At 37.7% G+C, this 17,485-nt stretch overlaps 1 protein-coding gene across 1 annotated transcript; it reads right to left on the reverse strand.

Moving 5' to 3' along the window:
* Positions 1 to 16,447, reverse strand: pknox1.1 (pbx/knotted 1 homeobox 1.1). Its single transcript, XM_065293000.2, has 11 exons — positions 15,484 to 16,447; positions 13,819 to 13,930; positions 11,252 to 11,382; positions 10,920 to 11,091; positions 10,658 to 10,828; positions 6,316 to 6,430; positions 5,714 to 5,808; positions 5,507 to 5,635; positions 5,340 to 5,416; positions 4,761 to 4,924; positions 1 to 759 (listed from the first exon to the last, which is right to left on the reverse strand). Exons 1-11 carry the CDS (start codon positions 15,507 to 15,509, stop codon positions 569 to 571), a joined length of 1,383 nt encoding a protein of 460 aa, XP_065149072.1. The 5' UTR covers positions 15,510 to 16,447; the 3' UTR covers positions 1 to 568.
* Positions 16,448 to 17,485: the final 1,038 nt, after the last annotated feature.

The raw sequence follows: 17,485 nt of genomic DNA on the forward strand, positions 1-17,485 counted from the left end.
TTCTAAAAAATGTAAATCCCCTGAAAGCAGGGCACATAGCTATACTGTTTCTGTACATAAATATTCCTTATAAAACACAAACTAATAAAAAAAGAAAAAACACTTTTTTTTTACAATGTTCATATATAAAAATAACAATCTCTTTTGTCCTCAGACTCTGTCAATAATAATGAACACACCAAAGAAAAACATTAGCATGCAGTGTGAATAAAACCAGCACAAAGACACACTTTCAAATCTTGGCATTCAAATTAGTTATAGAAAACAAACATTTACTAAAGGAGCTTAAAAACTCCTCCGTGTGTTTACTTGCAGTTTTTCGTCTATTTCCATGAAGTGTAGTATTTCATACCTAAAAGTGCACTTACCTGCACAGCTACGCAATAAAAACAGGCAACTCTTCACGCGCGACACCCTTCTGTAACATTGTGCTATCTGTAAACTGTTCATGTGAGTTTGTTTGTATTGTAAAGGCATACAGTACTCAAATTTTTTTTGTAGTGCACAAGTATCAGCTTGGCTGAAAATCGATAGAAGCATGCAGTGTGCGTTCTGCAATCCACGTAGCTTAATCAGTAACATCTAAACCCAATCCAGTCATGTTGGCAGATGACAAATGCGAGTCGTCGTCGTCTTCGCTATCTTCCGTTTCATCCTCGCTGTTATTTTCCATCAAAACTTGTTGCATGGCAAGAGTTGCACTGTCTGATGAAAGCGCTTGGAAGCCGTCTACACTCATCCCAACTGTAACCATGCTACCTGCACACAACAACAACAACAACAACATCATTTTATTTTTGAAAATATTCCTTACTGGAAAAGCATTTAAACACATAATACAGACCGGCCGACCTTGGACATTTTTTAGGAGTAGCAACTTACTGCAGAGGCGCAGCACGGTGTGAGGTCAGGCACGTTTGCTGATCAGTATTGACCACGTTCACATGCTCATTCACCACAACTTAATACTAAGCACATAGATAACATCATATCTAGTTATTCAACATACAAGAAGACTATGAAGAACTCTTTTAATAAAAAAAATTATAATTAAATGTTTGTTAACTCTTTCACCGCCATTGACGAGATATCTCGTCTATTAAGAGAAAACGCTTCCCCGCCAATGACGAGATTTTCTGTCTTTCCGCAATACCGCTATTATCCACTAGGTGGAACCCGGAAGTAATGCCCTATGGCATGCGGCTGCATGTCCGTGTATGTTTTAAAGATCGCTCTGAATGGGATCTCTATGAAAAGTCCGTCACAAAAATGGAATTATCTCTGCTTTTTGCTCGAAATGTGGTGTTTTTGCAGAAACCTACCCATATTCAAAAGCTGATTACAAAAGAACCACTGAAGGTAGGATGAAACGGGTTTTTTGTTTGAAAGCAGAGGGTCTGTTCTTTCATTTGGTATATTGTATGTTTATATATTTAAAGAAGAACATTTTCTGGAAGGCATTAAACTTTCGTGAAAATCATGAAAAACGCTGGCGCTGGCTGGCAACTTTTTTTTAAAACGCTGGCGGTGAAAGAGTTAAAACTACAGGGTTCCCACACCTTGGCTAACTTCAAATTCAAGGACCTTTCCAGGTCCAATACCTTGAAATTCAAGGACTAAATGTGGGACACCCGTTACATTCTGTTATCTTTTAAGATACATTATTACAGTTCCCTTTCGAGGGAACTCGCGCTGCGTCACTGCGGTGACATTTTGCGGACGCCTCCAAGGGTAAGTGTGTCTGAATGTGTATATCAAATTCAACCAATGGTGAGGTTTAACGACAAAGACAGGGTGACGCGGGAGCCAGGAAGTATATCGCTATGTGAAATATTGCCAAAGATGGCGTTACAGGGATGCAGGAAGTATGGCAAGGGAGACGCAGCGTCTTGTTCCCTTCTCAGGGAACAACAGTTACATATGTAACCTGAGACGTTTTCATGTGTCAAACACAACTATGCAAAAAAGCATTTTGGTATGAATCAACATTCGCATACAGAAGATATAAGCATTTAAAAAGAACAGTTTAGCATGTGTGCTTAAAAAGTCTAGCATTTTTATGATATTATCCTACACTACACAGGGAATAATATGTAAACATTTTTTTTTTCAGAAAACTTTTTGCGTAAAATAGATTCAAGCACTTTTAATGACTTGTATCTATGCATGTATATTTTCAAAAAAAAAAACAAAAAAAATCCCTTGAATTTTTCCCCCAGATACACAAACTTTCAATGATTTCAAGAACCCGTGGGAACCCTGAAACTAGTTATATTTCCTAATTCAACTAAGGCCTAGTCTTGGTTTAAGATAATCCCTGTCTGGGAAAACACCCCATAAAGTAGGGAATATATTTCATAGTTTTCTGTGCTTTGATACACTTCAAAGACATTTGGCATAAGGTAACTACAATCCCAAAAAATAAACAGAACTTAAACATAATTGAAAATTGTATTGGCCTATGGCATATGTCTTTAATACATGGGACATTATGGGGTGGTTTCTCAGAAAGAGATAAGCTTAAGCTAGGACTAGGCCTTAGTTTAATTAGGAAAATAACTAGTTTTAACAAACATGCCTTACTAAAAACATTACTTTTTTCTTTTTGAACCAAAACAGAGGGCACTGATGTGTTTTAAGACATCTGTGCAAGTTGTTTTCAGTTTGGACCGCTGCGTCTAATCCCTGTCCGGGAAACCGCCCATATAAATAACAAAGAATCAACAAATTGCAAGTATTATCCTTTTTGACAATTATACTGTATAAATAACAGAAAAAAAAACATTTCTATGGCTTTTAAACACACATTACTGCTATGTCCTTTTGAACCAGATTTTTTCACTTTAGGCTATGCAATATTGTTTTGATATAGGCTAGGGCTGGGTCATATATTGAAACAAGCTGGAACAAATATTTCCTTCAGATAAGCAGGCATAGGATTTGAGCTATCACGCTAGGACCTTTATACTTGCTTTATTTTCCAGAAGTTTGCAGCAGGGCTGTTGATATGAAGCTGTACTGGGGCACAGGCCAACCACTAATTTTACTTTATCATACCTAACATAAACATTATTAATATGTTTTAAGGCACACATGGCATATCAGCAGATTTGCATTCTACAGTACTGATGATAATGAGTCTTTTACAAGAATTTATAATAACAATACTTGGCTGCTACTAAAATAAAGAGCATGATCGTTTGTGTAGAATATCTCTGCATGTTGTATATGCAAACTGTTTATGTAGTTTCCTAAAGTAGATCTAGTGAACTAAACAGTAATAAAAGACCATACAGAATAGTAGGCTACACATTAATATGTTGATTTTCTCAGCAATAATGCAATCCTCTAGACTTGATTTTGATTGGCTGATATAATTTGTTTTACCTCACTCATCATCTCTACATTCTGCATTCAACCAAAATAAAAAATCTGATGTCCATCTACAGAAGCCAGAAATGATCGAGTCAGAATAAGATTACGAAACTAAAGCTAGTTTCTTAATGATTAATGTTTTCTTGCGTGCTGTCACCTGTATTTCTGAGTGAACGGCGGCTGTGTGCTACAAAAAAGAAACACGTACAGATGCTCATGGACATTGATTTCTGCGTGCTCACGCCAGTTTGTACTTTCTGTTAAAGGCAGGGTGCATGATTTTTGAAAAACACTTTTGAAAAGGGACTCGGGTCGAGTACCAAGACATACTGGTAGCCAATCAGCAGTAAGGGGCGTGTCTACTAACTGACATCGTTGCCTGGGTTGCGTATGTGTGGGGCGGATCTATCAAAAGAAGTTCCAGATTCTATTGGGGTAGGGGCGTGTTTGTTTAGGTGATTTAAAATATCAACATTGGCTTTTAGAGATCACGTACCCCGCCTTTAAATGCGACTGCAAGGTGTTTACATGTGTGAATTACGTTTCATACAGCTCAGTTTTGTGCCGCTATAAACAATGTAAATGAATATACTGGCAAATAAAGTAAAAACTTTAGCTTGAGGCACAACACTTGGGCAAAACAGATTTACACTGGAGCGATGCCCCTGGTTGGCAGGCTTATTAAAATAGATGCAATAAAAAATTCCCATACCCTGCCCATTTACCTTTGAAACAGTGTTTCCTCCCTTGTAAAACCACAGTATGAAGATGGACCGAGAAGGAAGAAAACCAATTCCTCTTGTAGCTTTAACGAATTTAACTCTTTCCCCACCATTGACGAGTTAACTCGTAAAAGAAAACTCTGCCTGCCAATGACGAGTATTTCCGGCTTTCAGCAATACCGCGTTTATCCACCAGGCAGTGCTCTTTCGCAACTTATACAACCCGAAAGTTTTGAAAGCAGAGAGTCTGTTCTTTCATTTTATATATTGTATGTTTGTATATTTAAAGAACATTTTCTGAAAGGCATTAAACCTTTGTGAAAATCATGAAAAATTCTGGCACTGGCTGGCAACTTTAAAAAAAAAACACTGGCAGGGAAAGAGTTCAAATTAGTGCTATGATTGGTCGAAGTTTAATTTTCCCAACAGGTTGCTGCCCAATGCGTTTATGCCCATAGACGAGTTGCCTAGTGCACAAATGCACAGACAGTTGAACTAAAAGCCATCAATGACTATTCGCATATTTTGAAGTGACAAATCGTAGCGTAGTTTGATGTCTAAATGCGTATCTGCTGCCAAAATGCGCAAAGGTTGGCAGGTCTGCACAATACCAATGACAAAGGACATTCTTGGTTTATGGCAGAAGATATTTTGAGGTAATACCATCTGGCATTGTGAGCTCTTGCTGGGTTCCAGGAGAGACGATGGAGTCAGACCAGAAGCGATGTAGCGGGCGGCTCGGAGCAGTTTTCTTCTTAGCTTTGGTTGTCTCTGAGGAGCTGGCATCCAACATTGGCTGCAAGATCCTTCTACGAGCATTGATGAACCTGAAACATAGACCCATTTGACATCATAAATACAGAAACATAAGGAACACAAAGGTGCTGGCTATATAGTGCCTTTTAAACCATTCACCTATAGGCTTTCTATGATGTTTAGGAGGCCTTCGGTAGCTAAGCATTACACAACTGTAATCATAATGGTTTTAGTTTACCATCATTTATTTAAATCAGCACTTCTCAAAGTCCAGACTCCTGACTCCACTTTGTACTTCACATGCAATAATTGATCTAAACTTGTTATATAAAGTTGTTTCTTAAAGTTATAAGCATGTTTATTAAAAAAGGTTTTGTTATAACCAATGGTTCTGGACATTTGACATTGATGATCATTTAAAATGGACTTTTGAATATAAACTTTTGAGAGCCCCTTCTAAATTGTGTAATGGTCAGATTGACTTACCAATTATTGACTTGGAGTAAAGTCAAGTTAGTCTGAGTCGCAATCTGTTTCTTCTCTTCTTCAGTAGGATAAGGATGCTAGATGAAGAAAATGAGTGTTTATACATTTATACCGGCTAACAAAAAAAACAATTCACTTAGTAACTTTAGTAAATTGAGTTTCCTCACTGCAATATGCTGGAAAAGCCAGGAGCGCATGACATTGGTGGCTTGTTTGGGAAGAACACCGCGTTTGTTTTTAGGCGAGCTGTCATCTGCACCAAAGAAACTCAAGTCCTGACTGAGCTGAAGTTGGAGCTGTCAGGAATGAACACAGTTTGAGTTTAGTTGTGATCTGCGTGTAAACGGGTTACCTGTAGTCTGTGTAATGCAAACCTGTGAGTTCTGAATATGTATTCCAGGTGAGATGGCTTGTGTCACAACTTGCCCCTGTGGTGTGACTACGGTCACTGGATGATATACTGTGTTACCTGCGCACAATAAGGATATTATCAGGGTGAGAGAAACTCAGAAACTATTTAAGATGATTTAAAAGAAACGTTCATCCCAAAATGAAAACTTTCTCATTATTAATTTACCCTCATGTCAATTGAACCGCCAATGTCTCTCTTTCTTCTTCAGAACCTAAACGTAGATTTTTAAAAGTGTTTTTTGTTACTATGGGAGTGGACAGTGACCAAGGTAATCAACATCCATTACCATAGTAACCAGAAAACCCCTCTAGCTTCAAAAGGACTTTGAAGTGTTAAAAATGAATAATTCCACCTGACTTGTCACATATTTTAAGTGTCCTGAAGACATTTACTTCTCTATTTCTTGTTGTGGTTATTTTAGTTGTCAAAAAGAACAAAAAAAATCTGTGTTTGGTTTCTGAATAACAAAGAAAGACAATAGGGATCAAACGACATGAGGGTGAATAAATAATAACAACGTTTTAAAAGTTTTTGGGTGAGCTATCCCTTTAATGTGTAATGTACCTGTAACCACTTGTGATGGATTGACTGTTGCCATGGTAACACTGCCTTGTTGAAGGCCTGATGTAGGCACCACAATGCCCTGAGGGCTGAGGGCGGCCGCGAAGGAGCTGGACATCTGCAAAAACAAACAAAATCTCCTTAATGTAAAACACTCGCTGTGGTTTAAAGGTGCAGATGTGGTTTTAAGTGTAACTTTTAGAAGGATCTTTTGACAGAAATGCAATGTAATATACATGACTATATTATCAGTAGTGTATAAAGACCTTACATAATGAACTGTATTGTTTTTATTACCTTAGAATGAGCTGTTTTTATCTACATACACGGCGCATCTCCTTATATGGAAGTAGCGGTCATGTTTCTACAGTATCCCTTAAAGGACAAGTTCGGTATTTTAGACTTAAAGCCCTGTTTTCAGATTGTTTATGGTGAAATAGAACGGTTTTGACTGAAATTTCGACATTTGCGGCTGCCCTGAGAATTTTCGCGTGTTTGTGTTTCAGCTCAGACCTCTACAATGGGTTTAATGGTGCACTGGAACAATCCTTCCTAAAATGCATTAAACTTTCGTTTCCAAAGACGTGAAACTCACCGAGTGGTCAGGGGTGTTCACTGATATGCTCACACAAAAATCGCTGCAAAAGATGCTTTCCAACAGCTGTTTTAGCATTCGTTGTTAACTTGTGGACCTATTTTTCCAAACGCCTCACAACCGTACATTCTTCCGCTAAGAGCTTGAATAATAGACACTCCAGCCCAGGTGGTGGCGCTAATCCACCATTGCCAATAGCAAGAATAGAAACAAAGTTCCCGGCGCGGAGTAATACCGTACCTCACAGGACATCTAATACAAGTCAATGGAGTTGGTAAAAACTACGATAAAACCTGTTGAAATGCATCTTTTGTAGCGATTTTTGTGTGAGCATATCAGTGAACACCCCTGACCACTCGGTGAGTTTCACGTCTTTGTAAACGAAATGCATTTTAGGAAGGATTGTTCCAGTGCACCATTAAACCCATTGTATAGGTGTGAGGTGAAACACAAACACGCGAAAATTCTCAGGGCAGCCGAAAATGTCGAAATTTCAGTCAAAACCATTCTATTTCACCATAAACAATCTGAAAACAGGGCTTTAAGTCTAAAATACCGAACTTGTCCTTTAACCAAGGGTGAACAAAATCTGTTCTGGAGGGCCGGTGTCCTGCAGAGTTTAGCTGGAACTTCCCTCAACACACCTGCCTGAAAGTTACTAGTCTGCCTAGTAAGACCTTGATAGCTGGATGAGGTGTGTTTGATTAGGGTTGGAGCAAAACTCTGCAGAGCCACCGGCACTCCAGAAGCAGGATTGGACACTCTTGCCCTAAAAGGACAAACTGTTTTATAGAGTGCTTTGTCATTACGTAGTCTCAAACGATGACGTGTTTGTCCTGTGCCAGCTACCAAAGCTTCTCTATGCGTTTAAAAAGGGAGGGGTGGACTAAGTTGTTGGTTGCAATTCGCAATATCACCGCTAGATGCTGCTAAAAACCTACACACAGCACCTTTAATGTTTTCTGTAAAGAACTTTTGCACTTTGTTAAAAGCGCTATAAAACAAAGTTATTAGTGCATAAAGTTGTAAATGGAGGACAAAAAGGCATTAACAGTACAAAATAGGGATGATCCAATCGACCGGCCGACGATTGGTATCAGACGATAATGGCATTAAAGGAATAGTCTACCCTTTTTCCATATTAAACTATGTTATTACCTCAACTTAGATGAATTAATACATATCTATCTTTTTTCAATGCGTGCACTGTACAGCGCGTCATGAATGTGTTAGCATTTAGCCTAGACCCATTCATTCCTATGGTACCAAACAGGGAAGCCACCAAACACTTCCGTGATTTTCCTATTTAAAGACTGTTACATGAGGAGTTATACCAGTAAGTATGGTGCCACAAAATAAAACTTTTTTTTGGTACCATAGGAATGAATGGGGCTAGGCTAAATGCTAACACATTCACAATGTGCTGTATATTGGAGTGCACTCATTGAAAAAAGATAGGTATGTATTAATTCGTCTAGGTTGAGGTAATAACATAGTTTAATGTGGCAAAAGGGTAGACTATTCCTTTAAATGACTCGATCGGTACTCGCTAAATTTGCTGATCTTGTGAACCAATCTTTTTGTTTACTTTTATCATTATAGGGATCCTGAATGCGGCTGCAATTAGAGACAAATTTTTTACGCATTGCGAGCATTATAACACATTCCTTATGTGCGATGTGCAGATTTGGATTTCTCTCTCTGCCTTTACAGAGATGTGTATTTTCTATGAGGACGTGCTTCGGTCAACAGCGTAACGCATCTTCACATCCCCATCAAACAGCGTATCTATTGCGGACAATTGCATCCTCATACCAAACGTTTAATATATGCATGCATTCAGCATCAGTGCACTTGAACAGAGCGATCTCTCTCTCATGTCTTAAAGCTACATTAACTCAATCTCTTAAAGGTGACATAGAATGCTTGAACATGGTATTTATCCTTGTTCTGTGATGTGACATGTAGACAAAAAAATTTTTGTTTGGGTCTGTAATGCCTTAGAAGCTTCCTAAAAAAGATAGCTCTATTAGGGTGGGGGGTTTTAAACAAGTGGTTTTGTACCTATTTGGCTCCCCCTACTGGTTTAACTTGCAATCTCATTACTGATTGGCTGACTTTGCTGCCACTCAAAAAATGTAGCCAATTATTTTAAAGTGGAGGGGCAGTGAGATGCCTGTGATGTCATAAGCATCAGTTTTTCAGATTGGGCCGTTTTCTGGCTGACATTTCTAAAAGAGGAATTTCTATGAGACTGAGATGTTTAGCATGTTTAGCACTTTTTGTATGTTTGTGAATGCGGGTAGACTACCATTATTCAACAAAGACAATGTAAAAATGGTTTTTCATTCTCTGTCCCCTTTAATAAAATCAGTCTCTGCTCTTGACTTGGGAACTGTTGTACTTTATACAAATGCGTGTATATTTAATTCATACAGTATAGATTGTAAAAGTGTTTTAAGCTCATACTGTTGAGGGTAAAATAACATTTGTAAACTTACTGACTGCATTGGAAAAATAACCCAAAATGGCATGTGCATAATTATTTGCAACACGGTGTAATATAGTTAACATTATCATTTAAGAGTGAATAGACTTTTAATATTACACAAGCTGTTTAATTGACACGGTAGGGGTGACCTTGAATAGTCGAAGATTCGATGCATCGATAGGAGAAGCCTGATTCAACTACCAATCTCACAGTCCAATCGTCGCAGACGTGCTATGAAATGAGGATCATTCAATTTTGGCCGTATATGGGTGCACACATTATCTGATTTCACATTTAACAGCTTTCTCCCAATATATTAATATACAGACTATTATGATAATGCTATGCAAATAATATGTGAAGTAGCTTTCAATAAATATTTTTAAAATGCGTTAATAAATCTAAAAAAAAAACCCTGACAGAGCTACACGTCCATATGGGAAGAGGTTTACTGCATTTCAAAGACAAAGCTGGCAATTCTGTCTATACTTTCGTTTTTTTTTTCTTTATTTTATTTTATTTTATTTATAAATCACTCTGGGTTAAAGAATCATCCGGTGTTTCTGTATATAAAGTGAATACAGAGATGATCAAAGTCAAAGTAAGCAAGCAGGTACTTTTGTCCAAAATAATAAAGAGTTGTGTCTATAAAATCAATATTTTCAGTGTTTATCTTGTTATAAATAAACATGAATTGTATATAAAGCTTAGTTTTTATCATTTACTGTAACAATCACAAATTATATGTCATTTGTCGTTTTTTGGTCATGACTGCTTTGATGCGCTAAATAGCTAAATGAATTTTAGCCAGGGTTTTCCAAAGGATCACATTTGTTATTTTTTATGTTTAGTTATTAAAATGTTTTTGTTATATCTTTGTGTGATGTTCTGTAGATTGTGGCTTTAAAATGTTATGAGGAATCATTTAACAAATGTTTATACTGCCTTTCATTTTAACTTAAAAAAAAAAAAAAGATAAAAATGCATCGTCAGTTTTGTCTTCGTTCATCACTTGAAAGTTGTTTCTGTGTGCTGCTTGTGAAAGAAAATAAAAGTTGCCCATTTGTACCTGGTCTGGCCCTCTCCCAAGTCCCAACCCATGCATACACATAGATGATTCGACTAGAGAAAGATTCGACAATTCTGATTCGAATATGTAAATCCTTAGTCTATGACACCCCTATGACATGGCAAAACATAAAGGAATGCCAAAATGTACCCTAATCCTGAAAAGTGCAAAAGTAAGTACAAGTATCTACCTGGTCGTGGACTGGAGAGTACGGGCTGTCCGAGTCTCCACTAAGCAGCGTCTCGCTGTTCATCTTGGTCTTGAGGCAGGAAATGTAACGACTACAGAAGTCCTTGCACAGATCACTGACTTTCTCCAGCTCTAACAGATGAATCCTCAGCACCTGGATGGCCTTGACCATCTAAGAACATAAAAAAACACCAATGTCAGTATCGATGACAGGATGGTAGAAATTAAGCAAAACTTTGAAACGGCATCTGGGCTACTCCTACCAAGTTATCAAGGTCAGAATCGTCACTGAAGAAAGCCTTGCCCTCTTTCTCTTGACTGTGAACGAAGTTCTGAATGTCCACATCAAAACTGGCAGAAGATACAGCGTCTGCACCCTGAGTGGACTGCTCACACTTCTCAAACAGCAGAGCCAGAAGAGGGAAAAGTGGATGTCTGGGATTTGAAAACAACCATGTTTGTTCAAAAACATCTTACACATCTAACACCATAGGTCTTGTATAATATGTAATACAATAAACCTGTCATTATAAAGTATAAGAGGTAAGATTTTACCTAAGAGCTTTTGAGTAAATTATGACAACAATCATGTTACCTATAAATAGAGGATTTGTCAGCATCCATTTGTGTCTGCTGTTCAGACGATGCAGGGGTGTTTGATGTTCCCATGTTTCCATTGGCAAAGCCCTTTTCAGGGTCACTGTCCAAATGCTCCATTACCTGCATCTAATCCAGTGATGGGATTGTCAACATCAATGTAGACTTTTATGGCAAGATTGAAACAGTTTGAGATAAATGAGGCAAAACACAAACATAACATAAAAGGAAAAAAAGAGGTTTTAACATCAAACCCCATCTATTAAAACACTGCACAATTGCAAGTGAATAGGACAAATGAATAATATATAAGCCTAAATAATAATAATTTCTTTATTTTTCACTGATTCTTATTATTTGATGGTCCAACTAAAGCAGTGTCCTTTTGCTTAGTGTCATCTTTAAAATAACTTATTACATACATATATTGAATTGTTTTCCCCACTTTATTATTATTACTACACTGTATTTTGCATATGCACAGTACTGTTATACTGTACAATGTTTTACTGTATAATGTTTTCTGAAAAAAAGTGTTTAAGCCGACAAGTAGTGTTTACTTTAGTTTAAGGTCAGCTCAGGCTTTACTGTGAAAAAGCATGGATAAAAATTCACCAAAAAACAAAACAAAACAAAGCTCATCTTTAAAAAAGGTTTCAATAGAAACTAAATTAGGGATGCACCGATATAAAAAATTTTGGCCGATACGGATAACTCTTTATATTTGGGGGCCGATAACCGATATATATAGGCAGATACATATTCATATTAATTTCACAATGAAAAACTCCTAGACCGCGGACATCTTGTCTTTGCGCTAGACTAGCATACTCTTCTTGAGCCCGCAACACGTGTCATCTTCGTGCTATGTCACAGAAAGCACCAATCAAAACTCCACATGGCCAGCAATGAGCAAGTGAAGTGGTTCAACAAACTGAAATAATCCATCATTTATCGGCTTTCATTTATCGGCCTAATTTTGCTATCGGACCGATAACCGATGTTATTAAAAATAAGCAGTTATCGGCCGATAACGATATGTCGGCTGATATCTCGTGCATCCCTAAACTAAATGTTAAGACAATAAGGGCTAACTTAATTGCAGATGTTTAATACTTAAAGGAAAATGATGACTTTTTGGGATTTTAGCTTATTCACCATATCCCCAGAGTAAGATAAGTCCATACATACCTTTATTATCTCTGTGCGTGCCGTAACTCTGTCTGACACCCCCACCGCTAGCCTAGCTTAGAACAAAGACTGGAAGTAAATGGCTCCAGCTAGCATACTGCTCCCAATAAGTGACAAAATAGTGGCCAAGTGATTAGTGCAACTGAGCAAACTCTCTGCTCCTTACCGCGGGTCTTCTTGGGTGCTGCAAGCAAATCCCTCCACACAAGTAGCAGTGCTTCGCCTTCTGAGAATATAGTTCCCAGTATATATACTGTTAAAAGATGGCTGTGTCTCATATGACCTTGTTATTTGTACAATCTGTGACTATACAAATTCCAAAATATAAATAGGAAAATGTTGGCTTTTTTGTCACTTATTGGGAGCAGTATGCTAGCTGGAGCCATTTACATCCAGTCTTTGTGCTAAGCTAGGCTAGCGGTGAGTGGATCAGACGAGAGCTACAGGATGCAGGCAGATGAAAAGTGTATATGTATGCACTTATCTAAGAGGCTGTTTACACTTGGCATTAACATGCATTTTCATTGATCGGATCACAAGTGGACGACGTTAATACCAGGTCTAAACGGTGTTCAAAAAGTTTTGAGCTCGTCCACTTTCGACCACTTTCAACCACATTCAGAGGTAGTCGAAACCCTTTTCGATTGGATTGCTTTTGTAGTGTAAACGCACATGTGGTTGAATGTGTTCGAACAGCCACACGCGACTGCCTTCTCTCCGCCCATTTATCTAATCTGAGGTACTAAACACAAGTTTTAAGTCTTTTTTTACTTCTGGTGTGAACATACGGTGAACAGCGCTATTTTTATCCTTTCATTGATACAACTAAAGCGTCTGATCTCCGTAGTTTTGTTTTGAAAGCGTGTGAAAGTTGCGCGATCCTATTTCATCAATTGCGCTGAAAATTCAGAGAAAGTTCAAACATATACACGTACAAAACTCTGTGCAGCATGTTTACTTGCTAAACAAGCAGTGGCGTGTCCATATAAACTCATAATTACTCCCGCTCGCGTTTGAATGACAGAATAGAGACTCACCCACCGTCTCACAGACCACCCCCTCATAGTACTGTATTCAAGACAGAAGCGTTTGAAAGTGGACAAAAGAGACGGATTTAAATACCAGGTGTAAACGTGATGTGTCTCTCTCGTCCACTTGTGATCCGATCGATGAAAACACATCTTAATACCAAGTGTAAACAGCCCCTGACTCAGACGGATATGGTGAATAAGCTAAAATCCCCAAAAGTTACCGTGTTCCTTTAAAGTTACCAACCTAAGCAGTTGAGGGACATCTAGTGTATACTGTAAGTATCTAATAGTCTACTGATTAAGAGTTGTTAGTAGTTGTTAAACTTGAATATATCATGCCCACCTGCTGGTCTCCCTCTTGATATTGCTCTATAGACACAGAATGGGCAGCCATCATATTCAAAGTGGCCACTGCCAACACTGGGGCATTATATGGGCAGGCAGAAGGAAGTGACCTGAGAATAAAAGCACACAAACTTATATCTTTAGTTGTTAAATAGCCCACCCAAAAATGTAAATGTCACCATTATTTACTTGTTCTTCACTCACTTACTCCTAAAAATGTACAGTGACTACTTCATAGAATAAAACTGAATGAAGACTGGGACTGTCAACACCATTAAGTGTCCCACCACAGGACCAAGTCTTCTTAAGCAGGGTTTTCAAACTGGGAACCAGGGGCCTCCGGAAGGTCTTAAGGGGTCCCCAGACCCAGAAAAGAAAAATTTGTAAAGGTCTCCCAACCTTTTTTTACTGTTTCATTTCTAGGTGTTCATATTTATTTCAAAGTATTTATCACTGATTTTTTGCTACCAGAATTGTTTATACTTCTAGTGTTTTGTTACTATAAAGTTCCTAAAGTTACTAAAGCAGAATTCCTTGTAAAGCTGCTAGTAACAAGATTTATTGTGGTTGTACTTGAACTTGAAATGTTTCTCCTCAGGTTTACACATTCAACCTTACTCTAATTGTAGCCAATTTTTTTTATTTGATAAAACAATATGTTGTCTTTATAAAAACCACACTATTTATTAGGGGTGTAACAATACATTGATATGGATCGATACATCAATTCCTCACGTAAGAAATCGATTTGAGGTAGTTTTATTTTGACACTTTCCAACATCCTCATTCCTTGAAATAAAATCCACCTACGATTCCACCAAAGCGAGTTTTTTTGTTTATTTTCATCTTCCAGTGAATGCGATGCAACAACAAAGCAGTTTTAGCAGCGAAACAGACAAAAGATGAGCGTGTGTTTAGCACTGATATCGAAATCGGTAAATGAACCGAACCGCCATCGCCTCAAAGAATTGTCCGATGTATCGACAAAAATCGCATCGCTGGCAGAGAAAATCGATTTTGTATGAACTGTCCGATTTAAACCCCTAATATTGATCTAAATTGATTGAATGTTTCTTCATACTTTAAAATAAATAGAAATAGATATACTTCAGCAAGGGGCCTCATGAACAGTTCATATTTGGGGGTCCTTAGCAACAAAGTTTGAAAGCTGTGCTAAAGTAAAAGATACAGCTCTGTGTAAGGGACCAAAATTGTAACAGCACCAAGTCCTCAGACATTATCTTTATTATATGGAAAGGAGTAGTCAGGATATCATAAAACACTGACACATTGTGTTTTATAGAAGCAAGCTCTGTAAACAACAAAGGTGAGACTATAATAATGAAAGTAATAGGATTTTCAACTAGGCTACTTCTTCAATTACAACACGCATAACAAAACTTCATATGTAATATTTTATTATATAGGTGCAATTGCATGACAACTGAAGTTTTCCTCTCAGTGGATGGCATCTGCTTATTCTACAGCAAGGGTTTTCACACACTTTTTGATGGCAGGCACCACCACATATGATGAACCTTTAGCAAGCAACCCCTTTTCTAAAATAAATATCCATATTTTTTATAAAGTGTGTTAGGTAAAACGTAATTGTGATATAAAGAAAGCAAATTGTTTACAAACTAAAATAATTGGCTACACATACTGTTCAAAATTGTTGCTTTGTCTCATCTCTTGAAATTTTCTGGGGACCAGTTTGATAACCCCTGTTCTAGAGGACAATAATTTTTGGACCCAACTGTGTCACGAGCAAAGATAAGCAGTCAATAGTTTTGTAAACTTTTAGGACTAAGTTAAACAAAAAAAAGTATGGCAAAATAAAAGCCACTTTGGCCAATTTTGGTTTTGTATTCTTTACGCTGTTATAAAGTGGGTTTTATGCATTCACACCTTGCTCCTACAAACAAATGGCATACTATACAAAACTTAATCCAACTGGTATTAGCATGTAAATGCATTTTGAGCACTAGTGACTAGAGCACCATACGCCATTTCCATGTTTTACAACACACACCCACTCGCTAGCGTCTCGCACCTCCGATCAAGTGGGCATCCAGAAGCCAACACTTTGTTGTTCACTGATTTTAACATTTAATCAACATGTGAATTAAGCATGTTTTTGAAATAATATGCACATATGTCGTTGACTAATGCAACGAAATAAATTTACGGTCGCGTCGTAACTTATATTAGCAAGTGCACATGAGTCAATATCAACTCGAATGTCATAATTTTGTGTAACGTTATAAATAAAAGAAACTCTCATTTGCAAAACCTAAATCTGTTTTAAAAGGGAATTGTTACAATTATTCAATGTAAACAATAAACGAAGGCGCTCATGTCAGTCCGCGGCAATATGCATGTTCGTTTAGCCATCAGCTCCGAGTTAACGTTAGTAAATAAATATCGTTATCTAGTATAAATAAACAGAATGGCAAATGTATAATTGGTTGTAGCAGCGTTTAGTAAAGAAAAAAACGCAATCATTCCTTATGAAAAAACGTAAAGCTAGTCGTTGTTAGCTAGTGCTCTAGCCTGTTAGCAAACACAGGGTCTCTATAGCAGCACACACAGCGCGTGCTGTTAGCGACCAACCGCAGAACAAGCTTTCATCACAATCGAATTATTCAAGTTTATTTAATTTTACAAGCCAGGTCATCGATGTTACCACGGGTTTAATATCCAGTTCAAGCAAAAGTATCTGTAATTACACTTTATATTAAAAGCAAACGTAATTATTTTGTCTAGACAGACGAGTGTTTTCTCTATCGCTCGTTTGGCCTGATGAGAGCGGTGAAAGAGGGAGACAAGGAGCCGCCAAGACCCGGGCCTTTACTTAGCGCTCGCCCTTGCTAGAATAGAGACCTCCTGTCGTCAAAAAATATTCCGACATTTTTTTTCTTTCAAAGATTTTTACACTAGGACTGACTCGACTGTCCCATGCAACTCCCATGAGCCCCCAACAGCTACACGCTCTTTCACTCAGCTCCAGGCATTTTTGTGTGTTGCTCGGATTGTTTGATTGATAGGGAACGGAAAAGACGAGTTTGAGTGACAGCTTACCTGGGTGCCAATCTTCGTCACACTGACAAGCGTTTGCAGCAATCGGGATCCGCATTTGTCGCGCTGCGTCATCACGCAAGGGGACGCAGGGCATTCTGCTCCTGAATATTAATGAAGAGGGAGGAGAAATGACGCCTCAGTTTTAGCCCACTGTGAATGTTTTGAACACTCCCCGTTATAGGATTTTGTCATAAACTGTAAAAAAATAATAATAATAAAAATAGGATTTTATGTTGAACGCCAAAATGTTTTGTTTTTCTAAAGATAATAAAATACCTTTTCTGCTGGCCCAGTTCAGCCATTTGTTCAGATTTTACTATCCCTACCACTAATATATTTTATTTTTAGTAACATTATTTTTGTTCAGCTTTTACTATCCCTACCACTAACATATTTTGTTTTTTAGTAACATTATTATTATATTATTATTTTATCAGCAAGGCTGCAAATGGCAGAAATGCACCAGGGACTCTAATAACAACATAACATTTTCCTCCTAAGTATGCTTTCGAGAGTATTTAAATCACAATAACTTTTAATAATAAAGTTGTCTCCAGGTTCAAGAAAATTTTTTGTGTGAAAAT

The sequence above is a fragment of the Paramisgurnus dabryanus genome, chromosome 15 (assembly GCF_030506205.2).
Source record: "Paramisgurnus dabryanus chromosome 15, PD_genome_1.1, whole genome shotgun sequence".
Lineage (NCBI taxonomy): Eukaryota > Metazoa > Chordata > Actinopteri > Cypriniformes > Cobitidae > Paramisgurnus > Paramisgurnus dabryanus.